Source organism: Trypanosoma theileri (genome assembly GCF_002087225.1).
Source record: "Trypanosoma theileri isolate Edinburgh chromosome Unknown TM35_Tth_8_V1, whole genome shotgun sequence".
Lineage (NCBI taxonomy): Eukaryota > Euglenozoa > Kinetoplastea > Trypanosomatida > Trypanosomatidae > Trypanosoma > Trypanosoma theileri.
The window spans coordinates 324225-338096 of NW_021639850.1; the positions used below are offsets into that span (position 1 = coordinate 324225).

At 39.1% G+C, this 13872-nt stretch overlaps 6 protein-coding genes across 6 annotated transcripts; all 6 read right to left on the reverse strand.

The window, feature by feature from the left end:
* Nucleotides 1-90: 90 nt before the first annotated feature.
* TM35_000082250 (uncharacterized protein) lies at nt 91-1539 on the reverse strand (the record flags this gene model as incomplete). The annotated part of the gene is made up of 1 exon (XM_029024090.1): nt 91-1539. The coding sequence occupies one exon, from the start codon at nt 1537-1539 to the stop codon at nt 91-93; it is 1449 nt and encodes a 482-aa protein (XP_028884493.1).
* A 379-nt stretch (nt 1540-1918) lies between these two features.
* On the reverse strand, nt 1919-2248 carry TM35_000082260 (dynein light chain; the record flags this gene model as incomplete). Its single annotated transcript, XM_029024091.1, has 1 exon — nt 1919-2248. One exon carries the CDS (start codon nt 2246-2248, stop codon nt 1919-1921), a length of 330 nt encoding a protein of 109 aa, XP_028884494.1.
* A 317-nt stretch (nt 2249-2565) lies between these two features.
* On the reverse strand, nt 2566-4317 carry TM35_000082270 (anaphase-promoting complex subunit 3; the record flags this gene model as incomplete). The annotated part of the gene is made up of 1 exon (XM_029024092.1): nt 2566-4317. One exon carries the CDS (start codon nt 4315-4317, stop codon nt 2566-2568), a length of 1752 nt encoding a protein of 583 aa, XP_028884495.1.
* A 487-nt stretch (nt 4318-4804) lies between these two features.
* TM35_000082280 (structural maintenance of chromosome (SMC)) lies at nt 4805-8329 on the reverse strand (the record flags this gene model as incomplete). The annotated part of the gene is made up of 1 exon (XM_029024093.1): nt 4805-8329. One exon carries the CDS (start codon nt 8327-8329, stop codon nt 4805-4807), a length of 3525 nt encoding a protein of 1174 aa, XP_028884496.1.
* A 1494-nt stretch (nt 8330-9823) lies between these two features.
* On the reverse strand, nt 9824-11641 carry TM35_000082290 (protein kinase; the record flags this gene model as incomplete). The annotated part of the gene is made up of 1 exon (XM_029024094.1): nt 9824-11641. One exon carries the CDS (start codon nt 11639-11641, stop codon nt 9824-9826), a length of 1818 nt encoding a protein of 605 aa, XP_028884497.1.
* A 1202-nt stretch (nt 11642-12843) lies between these two features.
* Nucleotides 12844-13830, reverse strand: TM35_000082300 (microtubule-associated protein; the record flags this gene model as incomplete). Its single annotated transcript, XM_029024095.1, has 1 exon — nt 12844-13830. One exon carries the CDS (start codon nt 13828-13830, stop codon nt 12844-12846), a length of 987 nt encoding a protein of 328 aa, XP_028884498.1.
* Between the last annotated feature and the right edge of the window lie 42 nt (nt 13831-13872).

Sequence of the window (13872 nt, forward strand, 5' to 3'; positions counted from 1 at the left end):
TAGAGACGAAGGGAGGCATAAAGAAAAAAAAAAAAAAAAAGGATGAAAAATTCCTCCCCAATCAGAGTTTCTTGTATGGATTAACTGCGCTTACCCATCCCCAGAGTGTGGTGATCGCTTGGTTTTCAACACCTTAGGTCTAGGAGCTAGCTCTTTCTCACTCCAACGTTTGGGGGCTTCTCCACCGATTGGAGGCTGATTCCATTCAGACAGACGCTTTTCCACTTCATCTGCAGTGAGTAGTTGAACCTCTTTACTTCGATAACCATCATACGTTCGCTGAGCCTCATAGAGGTTATCCGACAGCTTTAACTTAACCCACCATCCACCTCCTAGATGACGACCTAATAATCGCCCTGTGGCTTCAAAGTCATACGGTGCACCATCAGCGCGCAACCCATGTACACGAACTGCACCATCCTCTTCAATAAGAACCTCCATACAGCTGGCTCCACGAGTTCCATCCCCACCACAGTATGAATTATCTGCTGCGAGAGAAATAAGTCCAGGTTGTTGCACAATGCTTGGAGAATCACCAGAAGGCTTATGACCACCACAAACTGTCGTTACCCCACTCCTATTAAGAAATTCCACCGCATCAAGTTCCAAATATTTCGGACCATTAAGTCCCACAAGAGACTGCACAACAACAGAATACGGGACAACAGATACTGGATAGGCATATTGACGCAGGAATATTCCGCTTCCACCTGATCCCCATTCTCTAAATCCCTCTTCCTTAAAATTATTCAAAGCATTAACCCATTCTTCAGCAGAACCACAATTTGTCATAAAGTTACACCCTTGTACTGGTTCATTTTCTATAAAACTCTGCTTTGATGGAACAAAACCAACATTTAAATTAGCTACAATTCCGTGAACAAATAGAGCTCCATCCACAATATCTGCTATTTTTCCTCGCTTTAAATATTCATAATATACCCCACCAGGAGAAGCAGCATCAAGAAAACTTTGAGCTACATCCTCATCAGTTACATTATCTCCTCGTTCTTGTTTCAGTTCTCTAAGTCTATATTTAAAAGTTGATGCAGCCCCCATTTTATAAGTAAGTGCCCATTGAACAAAGGTAGTTTTGCTCATTTTAGGAGGTAAACCTTTTTCTCTCAAATACTCTGGATACGACAAAAATTTTTTACCTTCACCGGAATAATTGGCCAAAGTGATAGGAAAGAGAAGACGTTGTGCCATCTCGGGCGACAACTGCGCCTCCTCCAACATCTGTCTCATTGTGAGACCAAAGACCATTTTATTAATATCACGATTACCTAAAATAAGATGTACACGTGTCGGGTGGGTATCATAAAATTTTATCAGTGCCTTAGAAAATCCAAGGTCATCGCCACGATCAAAAACATCACCCCCATATACGAAATGAGAGGTGTTATCACGAAAAGCAAGAGCTCCATTACTCCACGTGACTACTTTACTTAACTCTGTGTAACGAATAAAGTACGATAAGTCACCTTCCACATCTGTCAGAAAGGCAGTACGTCGACGAATTCCACATCGGGGAAGCATTTTTTTTTATTTTTTAATTCCCTTTCCCCTCACTTCTGCTCCTCTTGCCAGCAGCCTATAACTCCCCAGAGCAAAGCACAAAAAAACCAATGCACGTGGGTGAAAGAGAGCTACCAAGCAAGCAAGGAGAAAAGAATGGGAAAGAAAAACAAAGGAAGAAGAAAAAAAAAAAACAGAGAGAAAAAAGAGAAAAAGGAGGGACGAACCCGAAAGGGGGGAAAAAAAGAACCAAACACACACACACATATATATACAAACACAAAAAATCAAACAAAAGACCTTTACCCTCTCTTTCTTCCAGTTATCTCTACTAGTTTTCGTATCATCATATATGTAAGGAAACCAATAAGCACATAATAGAGAGGTTATTACCATTTTCTTACGCCACAACACCGTAGACAGTCACTACACAGTGCATAGCCTTGTTCTCGGAATGGTGCACATAACACGCATCACTTACTGGATTCCATGAGCAGGCCGAAAGTGCGTGAAATCCTGCACCATTTTTCTGAAGAATAACACAATGTACAATATATTTTCTAGGAAGTGCTGCCTCCTGCGTTAGGCGTTGCGCTATATTCTCTGTAATAGAGGTAACTATTTCGGGAACACTTTCATGTCTATACTTTAATACTGGCATAAAATGCCGCGCCACCGCTTCCTCACAGATGCCTTTTGCATCATCTGCAAGTGTCAATTTCTCTGTCATCAGCTAGTATATCCGCCTAACTCCACGCTTTCTGACCACTACCACCTATATTTCTCTTCCTTTAGTTTCTTACTTTTTTATTAGTATCTAATACCTTTTTCTTTTAGAATAAAACCCATACGAATGAAGAAGAAGTAGAAAATAAAAACAAAATAAAAATATTATCAGCAAGACAGTTGAGACTAAATTAAAATCATATATATATATTTATAAAGAAAGAAATCAATAGATTAAACAAGTTGTTGTCATCACAATATCCCCACTATTCTTCTTTTCTTTCTTTTTCTTTTTCTCTTTCTTCTTCCTCAGGCATTCGACTAAGCAACATCTGAGCTACCCATTGCCAATCTCTCTAAACAACTCTTAATATAACCAACTCGTCGGGGATCCAAGTCCATGGCAGCATGGTAATAATGAACTGCCTGACCTGTTAATCCCATCATGTGAACACATTTCGCAAGCGTTACGTATAACATTGCTTCATCAGGACATTCTTCTGTCATCCTGAGAAGTTCCTGGTGAGCCTCATTAAGACAACCAAGTCGAATTAACACTTCTGCCCGCTGGTGACGAGCGCCAAGATTTGTTGGATGTCGTTCAATAGCACTTTCATAAATACGTAGTGCTTCTTTAAGGTTTTGTTTTGATGCATCTCGTCTATGGTAAGTGGCGGCATATCGATTCATTATAGTAGGTAATGGATTTATATCTATTGCTTGCTGAAAATAACTACGTGCCTTTTGAACATTTTCACTTCTAAAATACAATTCCCCCAATCCTGCATAGGCATTATAATGTTTACTATCAATAAGAATTGCTGTTTGAAAAGCTTCTTCCGCCTCAGATTTTCGGTCAAGGTATAGTAATTCATATCCACGTAGAGTGTGGGCATACGCAAACTCACGATCTACTTGCACTGCACGGTTTAGCATACATAATGCTTCATTTGATTCCTTTACTAAGCTATATGTATTAGCGACAACACACAAAGTAATTGGTGATACAGGCATTTCATTAATAAGAGTCTGTGAAAGTGAACCAAGTAACCCCATTTCTTTGCGTTGCCATAAAGCTGTACTATAGTAAACTAGAACAGGATCTTCTAATCTCCATGGTGTTATTTGACGCATTCGAGCAAATTCCTTTGTTGAATTCTCTACATCCCCATCGTGAAAATATGCCATAGCAAGTGCTCCTAATGCCCATCCAGAATCTCGTTCAGGAAATCGTTCGTGTTGTAGTACATTTCTCGCATCTTTACACTGATAATTCCATAAATAAGATGTTACAAGAGCAAAATAAGAAAAGTGTACACGAACGGCTTCACGTTTCATATTTCTTTCACTCCCACTCTTAACATTTTCACTAGAAAAATATCGTGTGGTTTTATCTGTACTACTAATTAGTGTTGAATCAGCATACATTCGACTTACAGCCTTTCGAGGCGGCCGTGCTGTCTTGACATGCTCTTCATATGCTGCAAAGTTTAATGGATCCAGAATTACACTTTTGGCAAATGCTTCACTGGCATTGCGGTGATGGAGATGACGACGACAGATGCCTAACCAATACTGTACCTCTGAACATGACCGTGTTTGATCCAACTCATCCAATATACGTTCTCCTTCCATATAACGCTGCGTCATTCCACAAGTCACACCGAGTAAGTATTGACATTTCCACTGCGCTGAAGCATCTGCAATGGCGTTATTCTCCACAACTCCTCCGCCACTTCTACTACTTCTACTAGCAGTAGCAGCTCTAGTATTATTATTAGTAGTAGTAGTAGTGGTATTAGTACTAGTAGTAGTATTAGTAGTAGTAGAAATAGTGGTTGGTAGTTTAAATGGATAATGCACACGAAGTAATCTGTAGGCAGTACCAGCATCACCACTCGTGACATGGCAATTTGCCAAAATGTGTAGAGATTCGTATGTCGGAACAAGTGCATAAAGACGTTCGGCGGAGAAAATAGCATTAGCGTACATGTACTTTGACAAACTTTCCTGAACAAGGTCCTTTAGACCCTGCACAGTATAGGTCTTCTGCCGCTCATTGTAGAATGCCATCTACTTCTGTGATGATATGGAAAATAGAAAAAGGAAAGGCAAAAAAAAATAATAAAGAAAACAGACAAACGCATATACATATACATATATATATACCTAAATAAACAACTAGTAGATAATAATGCGTAGATAACAAAAGATAGTACTAAAAATTTCAACTTCACTAACTAAGGCTTTTTTTTTCAGTATCGCAACAAAATAGGAATGCATTCCCTTTTCCCCTCACATCTCCGTTTAATTACCACTTTGCATGCGGCATGGGAAAACGGAGAAAACTTAAAAAAAAAAAAAACATATATATATAAGGGTCTGATCTGTTTCTCTTCTTTTTTTTCCCCCATTTTTTAGCTTATGTGTCTAGATGTAAAAGATATATGTATATATATTCATCATTTAATGTATATATAGCGTCTGCAGATTTATTTATTTTTATCTTCTTCTATCTATGAACCACAAGTCCTAAGACTCACAAAATAAAATTCTTTTCTTAACTACGCATCGACCCAGATTCGATACGTGTAATCTCCGAATACCCTTGCGTATTACTTACTTGGTAGAGAACGTCCGCATTGTTAAACATTCCATCCTTAAGCGATACAAGTAAAAATTGAGAAGTAGGGAAATGAGTCTGTAACATACGTCCAATGTTTTGTGTATGACTTGGATCCAGTGCGGCGTCGACTTCATCAAGAATATACATTGGCGCCTGACGTACTCGAAGGATTGCAAGAATAAGACAAAGAGCTAACAATGAACGTTGTCCACCGCTTAATTCCGATAACGATTCCTTTTCCTTACCATTAAACATAACCTTTACTTGCAAACCACAGAGATGCTGTTGATCATCCCGCTCTTCCCGTAGTACTGCTGCTGCCCCAGGTAAACAAGTAGAGAAGAGTTTTGAAAAGACGCTACTTACAACTTTTACCATACGATCAAGTGCTTGCCATTTTTTTTCTTCTATACCAAGAATACACTGTTGAATAGCATCTCTGTCTTCACCCAATGCTGAACGTTGTTGTACAAGTTCATCATATTCCTTCTTTCGTTCTTCGTAAAGAATAGTGGCTTTACGATTCAATCTCTTTGACATCACAGCAGCTTGAGACTCCGCTTCACGTAATTCTTGCAAAGTGGCAGCTGTTCTTGCCTTATCATTAAAATAATAATTTCCATCAGAAGAACCAAATGTATGTCGTTCATCTAAAATCCATGAATGACGTTTTTCTGCCTCATGAATGGCTTTACTTAGTTCTTCTATTACCTTTGAAGAGTCTCGTAAATCTACTTCCGCATTTTTTACAATTCCTTCAAGGGATGATTTTTTTACCACAAGTTGTTGAAGTTCTTGTTGTACTTCTTCTATTTCTTTTTCCAGTCGTTGACGTTGTTCTTCTGTACGTTTTCGACGTTCAATCACATCTTGTAATTTTTCATTTGTCCCTTGTAATTGTTGTTGAGCTTGTTCTAGTGCCATTTGTCGTTGTTGTATCTCTTCTTGTGCCTCTGACATTTTTCGTTTCAAATCATCTGCGATTTGAGCTGTATCGGCTTCAAGCCATTCAAATTCTGCCGCTCCCGCTTCCTCTTCACGTACAAGTGTACTGTGTCGCTTCTGAGCCTCTACAAGTTGTTCTTGTAATTCCTTACGTGCCTTATCAGGATCTTGTTTCATGTGTTTTTCTAATGTTTCCTTTCGTTTATTTAATTCTTGTAGAGTGGTATCGGATTTTTCACGTTTAAGACGTTCCTCTTCGAGTGTTTTGTTTAACTCTACACCACGTCTATCTGTATTACCTTGCTCAAGTTGAAGTTTGTGAACTGCCAATCCAAACGCTTCTTCTGCTTCCTTGTAACGTTTAATTAAAGGAGTTTGCTGACGTAACTGTTCTTGTACCGTTTCCATTTCAGATTCCATTTGTGCAATTTTTAACCGTAATTCTTCCACTGGGGCTTTCTGTTGTTGATACACGCGAACCTCAGCAAAGATATCCCGCAATTGCTGTGTTGAACCACCTGTTATAAGACCATTAGGTTCAGCCACATCACCATCTAATGAGACGGCTTTACACCGAACAGCAGGATTGTAAGCTAATTCCTGTGCAAGTGATAAAGAAGAACATATAAGAAATTGTCCATACACAGAATCTGCAACAATACGATGAGCTTCATTCTTTACAATGGTTAAATCTTTCGCAATAGCTAGAAATCCTCCCATTCGAGCAGCTATTTTCTTTGCTTCTTCTAAACGTATATGATCAATACCTTTTGGAGGTTGTATCATATTAAGAGGAAGAAAACTAGTACGTTGACGTAATCCACTACGTATAATTTTTTCCGCAATATCATCACTTGTTACCACAACACGTAACAACTGTGTTTGGGCTCCTACCATTAATGCTAATGCATATTTCTCATCTTGTGGGGTTATAAGTTCCGCAACACGACCGTGAATATGTTGTTCAACATCAGGGCAAGAACGTCTATCAAATTCCACATCAAAACTTCGTCCACCACCAACATTAGCCATTTCACGTTTTAAAGCATCAAAAGCTTTCCAATGTTCAGCTTTAAGTCGTACAATTTCTTCTTGTAAAGTACGCGCTCGTCCTTCAAGAGGAGCTACTGCTGTATATGGCTTTGCTACCGCATCAAATCGTTCACGTGCTTGAGAGACTTCTTCTTCAAGTTTCGCAATTATATTAGCCCGAGATGCTGTCTTTTCTGCTTCTTGTTGTAATTGACGTTCAAGTTCTTTTATTCGCTCTTCACAGCGTCGTAATTCGGCACCATGATGAATGAGTTGACGATCAATATCTGCACGTTCTTCTTCTAAAGACATACCAGATGTACCTACTCGTACTCCAGAGATATGTAATTCTAGAGATCGTTTTAGTTTTGCAATATTCTCTTTTTCTGTACGAAGGCGTTCTAATAGTTCTTCTCGTTGTTTTCGTTTTTCTGCAAATTGTTCCATACGACCTTGTTGTTGTTTTTTCTCATCTTCTAGTTTTTGTACGGAAGATTCCAAAGTACGTAGCGCTTTTTTCTCTCCTTCCACACGTGCCTCATCCCGTACGACTTGTCGCTTCAGTTCACTCTCTTCCTCGTGCAGGGCGACCGCCGCCTCCGCTGGGGCGGCCAAAGAGCCTTGCAGCTGCATAAGTCGCCTGGTGGCCGCATCTTCAGTGGTGGGTAAACACTGCAATTGTTCTTTTGCGGAGGTGACATCCGCCTCCAGCGCAGAACGCCGCTCACTTCGATGGGCTAATTCTTTTCGATGCTCCTCATACTCAAAGGCGATGCGAAATCGTCGTCTCTCTTCTATACTTTCACTCATCTGTAGATATCGCTCATACTCATCCTGATCCGCCTTCATCGCACGTAACATGGGACCAATTTGGGTTTCAATATTATCATTAATTTCTTCCATCTTTTTTTCTTTACTTCGGATAAGACTCTCAGCGGTGCGACGGCGGTGGTCAAAGGCCTTAGTTCCTACAGCTTCTTCTATAAGGGAAAGAATATCTTGTGAACGCATTCCGATGAGTTTATGTACTGTTCCTTGTAAAACCATAAAATGTGGATTATCAACATTAAGGCTAATACTTTCAAAAAAACGTTTTACTTTACTTTGCATAGAGACATTGTTATTCAAGAAAAACTGTTGTTTTCCACCCAACTTTATCTGTCGTCCAACTGTGATAATAGGGTACTCTTCACAGCTATAACCAGGTGGAGCTGTGCGAGGATCATCATTTATAAACTCAATCGTTACACGTGCCGCGTGAACACCTGTTGTACCTGCACGAAAAATAAGTTCCCGTGGATCTTCAGCTCGGACACGCTTTAGATTAGTGATACCCATAACAAAACAGATAGCATCAAATATGTTTGATTTACCGCTTCCATTTAAACCTGTAATGGCATTAAAATGAGGACTTAGGTCGTCAAGCGCTTTACGATGGGCATACGACTTGAATCCATCAATGACAATGCTTTTCACTCGCATTTTTTTTTCTTCTTCTTCTTTTCTATCTGTCTATATTAACCTCGTCTACTCTTTTAATCTCCCAGTATATATATATATATATATATATATTTCTATCTAGTTGAGCAAACGTGTGCACTCCACGTCACTCTTCTTAAGTATCAACGTATCACCCCACCACCGTCACCATCCATGAGTCACAAAGAAGAAGTAAAAAAAAAAAAAAAATTGAAAAAAAAAAAAGAAATTATAAGAATAGAAACAAATTCAGGATGTGTACAGAGAGCACATAACAGCCATTAGCTGTGATACTAAATAAAAAATAATACTAGTAATATTGGTAAAAAAAAAAAAAAAAAAAAAAAAAAAACATGCCACACTGTTGGATGCAGATCTCTTGTTTGAGATTTCTTCTTTTTTTTTTTTCTTACTTCTCTTCGTAGTAGCTTCTGTTCTTTTTTTCTTTTCCCAGTCACTGCAACGTACTCACTTTTTCCCAAGATTGATATAAAACACTTTCCATCACGTAGAAAAAAAAAAAAGAAATGACATGGCACAGCATCCTTCCCGTTTCCTTATTTTTTTTTTTCTTTTCTACCTCAATTCCTTGTTCATTTTTATCAGTGCAGCCTAATCATATACGGTAGTTTTGAAATTGATATCATTTCATAGTTTGTCATCAGAAAATGGACGCAATGATCACCTTTTTTTTCTCTTCTTTTTTTGGTTTCTGCTTCACATATACGTGATGAATTTAAGGGAACAAGAAACACAGGCATTCCAACATTCTTTATGTCTCAAGAAGAAAGAGGGCATGACTCTGCGCGATAGAGAAACATTTAAGAAGGCAATTGGAATCAAGCAAAAAAAAAAAAACAATAGTTGGAATACTGAAGAGGGACGCTGCAATCCTCAATCAACATCAACTATAGTCGAATGAATGCACAGACAAGTTAATACACAAAGATTGAGAAATACATGATGTATTTACTCCTTATTTATTCTTGTTTTCATGGTGATGGTAGAGTTGGTAACATTGTTAGTTCTAATAACAATCGCACCACTGAAAACGTCCTCTTTCTTTCTTTTTTTTTTTTTTTGGTTCTACTCTTTCTTATGGGTGAAGCGTTTGGCACATGATAACTGCTTCACTAAACCACATGCATCTTTTTGTCAAGTATTTCATTCTTTTTTTTTTTTGTCCTCCTTTAACTGACTTGGAGTAGAACACACATAAGAATATTGTGCGTTTCTTTTCTTATGATGTTTTCTTTCCTCTTTCCACTCCTGCAAGAATATCTCTTCACATCTGAGATCTTTCCTATTAGTTCATCCCATCTTTTTTTTTTTTACTTTTTTTTTTCTTTTTCTATTCTTCGACTTTTCCCTTCTTTCTTTTCCTTTTTTTTTCACTTGTGTTTGTGTTTTTTTTTTGTTTTTATTTTTTCTTTTTTTTCTTTTTCTTGTGTATATGTATACTTTTTTTTTCGTTTTCCACTTCCTCTATCCTTTTCTTTATATTGCCAAGAAAGGATGGTGGAGCAGCTGCTCTGCTGTGGGTCGTTGTCGAGGATCCCGTTCAAAGCAGAGTTCAAGGAAGTTCATAAGTTTTGGGTCCAAATCCTTCGGAATCTCCGTTGGGAGTCCAGTGGAGTGTGCTATTTTATACACCGCCGCCCACATGGAATTACACTCTGGCCATGGTGGTTTGCCGGTGATCATCTCCACTACCGTGCAGCCAATAGACCAAATATCACTCTTCATACCATACCCGCCCGCCTCACACTTAATCACTTCCGGTGCCATCCAGTATGGTGTACCTACCATGGTTTGACATCCATGAGTTTTACTGCAGACATCATCAATGGCCTTACTGCAACCAAAATCTGCAAGTTTGATGATTCCATCAAGAGATACCAAAACATTATCACCCTTGATATCACGATGTACAATACCACAATCATGAAGGTACTTCACTCCGCAAAGCATTTGATACGTCCACTGACGAACTGTCGGTAATGGAATTGTTTTAAATTTTTTTACAAACGTGTTTAGTGAACCACCACTTACGAATTCCATAAATATATTTAGAGTGTTTTTTTCCCTTTCTTCTTGACTACCATAATACTGGACAATATTCGGATGATGAAGTCGTTTCATCAAGGCAATCTCATTTCGTAATTTTTCCATCTCCTCACGACTGGATAAAGAACCCAACTCAATCACCTTACAGCACACTGTCCGTCCACTAACAAGAAGGGCCTCGTATACTGCCCCAAAGCTTCCTTTTCCGATAATTTTAAGTTGACGCCATCCCTCAAGATCTTCATCTGTGAGAATCAAACGATCTTGTGCAGCGGCTGAAAGTGGAGTAGCCGGGTGACTGCTAGTACTTCCTTCATATGATCGTTTGACAGTTTTGCTAACTGTAGTTTCACTACTAAGACCATTACTCTCTCTACAAGCACTGCTTAAACTGAGAAAAGGATCTGAAGTTTTTGATTTGTAGGAAGAATTTTTTTCATCTATAGGATAATGTCCTTCTCCCAACATACGTAACTTTTGCGGATCTAAAGATTTAACTTCAGCAAGGTCAATATGATCATTATTTTCATCATCAGCAACTACTGCTTTGTGTACTATTTGTCTCTTGTCATGTTCACCATTGACAAAAATACCAGCAACCCAATCACCATTTACCATCCATTCACACCCTTGTCCGTGTTTAAGCCCATCTTTAAAAGATCCGACATATTTGGCACCATCAGCCCAAATATAAGTTCCCTTTCCGTTAGGTTTTCCATGTGCAAACTCACCTTCATAAACTTCACCTTCCGCGTTTGTCATTATACCTTTCCCTTCCTTTTCATTCCGAACAAATTCGCCGTGATACTCATCACCGTTTGCCTCAGTAAGCTTACCTTGTCCATGACGCATGTTGGCTAGCCATTCTCCTTCATAAACGCTTCCACCAACGTACTCCATTTTACCGAGTCCGTGGCGCATGTCATCAACCCACTCACCACTGTAAACTCCAGTTGCGTCTTTTAAAACCCCATAACCGTTTTGCAAACCGCCCTTGTACTCACCTTCATAGTAATCACCATCTGCCCAAGTGTACAAACCATTGCCATCCATGACGTCATTAAGCCACCCCCCTACATAGGTATCTCCACTCTTCCACACAGCTTTACCGTGGCCTGACATGCGTCCATTCTCGTCAACAGTACCAATGTAGTAACCCTCATCAAAATCTATGCGTCTTTGTTCTCCTTGGAGCGGTACCCCTTGAATTGTGCTTTCACTCGCACGTCGCTGTTCCGAACTCATCATTTAACGACTCCTGAAAAGGAAAATAATAATAATAATAATAATAATAATAATAATAATAATAATAATAATAATAATAAAACTACAATAAATAATAAAAAAACCTTCTTGATTCAACTGTATTCACCAGCACTTCAACGCGCCTAGGAAAACGCAAAAAAAAAAAGAGAGAGAAAAGGCGCACACGATTGACTGCTTTCAGCCGCTGCTTCTCTTCTTCTTTCTCCCTCCCCCTCTACGCCCTCTATGATGCAGACGTTTTAAAGGTAGAAGCCACTCAACCTCTACTATTCTCCTAATGAACTACAAGGAAAAAAAAAGAAAAAAAACGTTTGAAGTACAGAAAACACCAACGAAAAAAAAACTAGAAACATGGGCAGTGACTACTTTCTTATTCCATTCTCCAATTGGCGAGACACACTCTTCAGTAAAAATTACATGAATAACTGATATATCCATGCTGAAACGAACACACCACCCTTTTCTTTTTTCTTTCGCACAAGAAAACAAATGCAAAGAGCAAAAAAAAAAAAAAAATGCGTTCCATGTTTCACCACGTAACACAAGTCCTTCCTTCGAATCCTTAAAGAAAACGAACAAAGGGACACAAACAAAGGCAGACATATTTAAAAAAAATGTGAGAAAAGAATGGTGTACATCGATCCCAAAAACTAAAATTTGTCCTAAAGTTTCTCCTTATTTTTCTTGTTTTTTTTTTTTCACTTTAGTTATTCTCGGTATCGCTCTCTCTATTACTATGCGGTGTGGCAATAAAATACCTTTTTGTCAACCCCCCTCCTCTTCAAGGGGGTAAAACACTATTTTCCCTAGTCATCCATGTCATGCTATTCATTAGTCATACTTGCAACGTAAATAATTCTCACCTGCAACAAAGAAAAAAACAGTGGCAACGTATTGGACAAGAAACTCGTCCTTCGCGCAGAAATACCATATACATGCAAACAAGGAAACCCCTGTAGAAACGATATTACAATAATATAAAAGGACCAAAACATATACATAAACAATTTAGAATCCTTTTTCAGATGGTAAACAAACCATTATAATATATATATATATATATCAAACAAAATAACATTTTTTTTCTTCATTCATACAGCTCATAAAAAATTCCGTTTTCGTACGCTCATTATTCTTTTTTTTTTGTTTTGCAGCTCTTTCTATACCTAGTATTTTTACTACTTTCAACGTTTCCAGTAATCGGAAAAAGATGCCCTGGTAGTGGTTGTATACATCGATGGATCAACATGACGTGGTGTTACCACAGGACCCGATACTGGACGCTGGAAAGGCTGCAACTCATGCTTTGGAAAGTTACTCCTGTATTCACTGGCAAAATCACGATTATCTGGAACTCTGGCTTTCAATAAAGCACCTGCTTGAGTAGCACGTGCAGGGGCAATGGGGTGCGCCTTAAAATCAGTATGCGACGTGCTGCGGTAAACCTCGGGGTCAGTGTGACAAGGGCAAGAGTAATCTCGTGTAGATGATGGAACGTCAGCAGATCTTGGAGCAACAAATAGTGGAGCCGCGGTTCCTTTTTGAGCAGCTGGCCCTCTAACAACACGTGGTGTTGCCGAACTTAGTTTCCCCACAGATCGTGCTGAGCTGGGAGGAACACCTCTCGCAGAAGAAACACCATGACGTTTGGCTTTTGCAGCTTCTCGCGCAGACGCACGCTGTGGTAGCACAATAGGGGGGACCTGAACAGCATTCTCATTAGATTTAGATTGTGGTTTATCTTCTTGAGCAGCTGAAGCAACAATAGGTTTGTAAGATTCCTGAGATACAGATCTGTATGCATCAGGACAATAATAACGACGATTGACATCTTCATCAGACACATGAGTAGTATCACGTTTATAAAACTCAGGATCAATCGGACCATACGAATCATGCGAAACACTCCTATAAACATCAGGATCACCATGACGTGGCTTAACTTCATCAGCCTTAGTAACAGAATTACTAATTTTGTACGCGGACGGGTCGATAGGTTTGTACGCATCCTGTGTAGTAGAACGGAAGTGGTTGGGGTCAACGTGACGGGGTCCTCGTTTCTTTTCATCAGAAACAGGATCGTTTCTTTTATACGCCGAGGGATCATAAGGCTTGTATGCATCCTGTGTAGTAGAGCGGAAGTGGTCAGGATCCACATGTCTGGGTTCCATACCATCCACCCCCTTTGTAGGTTCATCGTGCTTATATGCCGA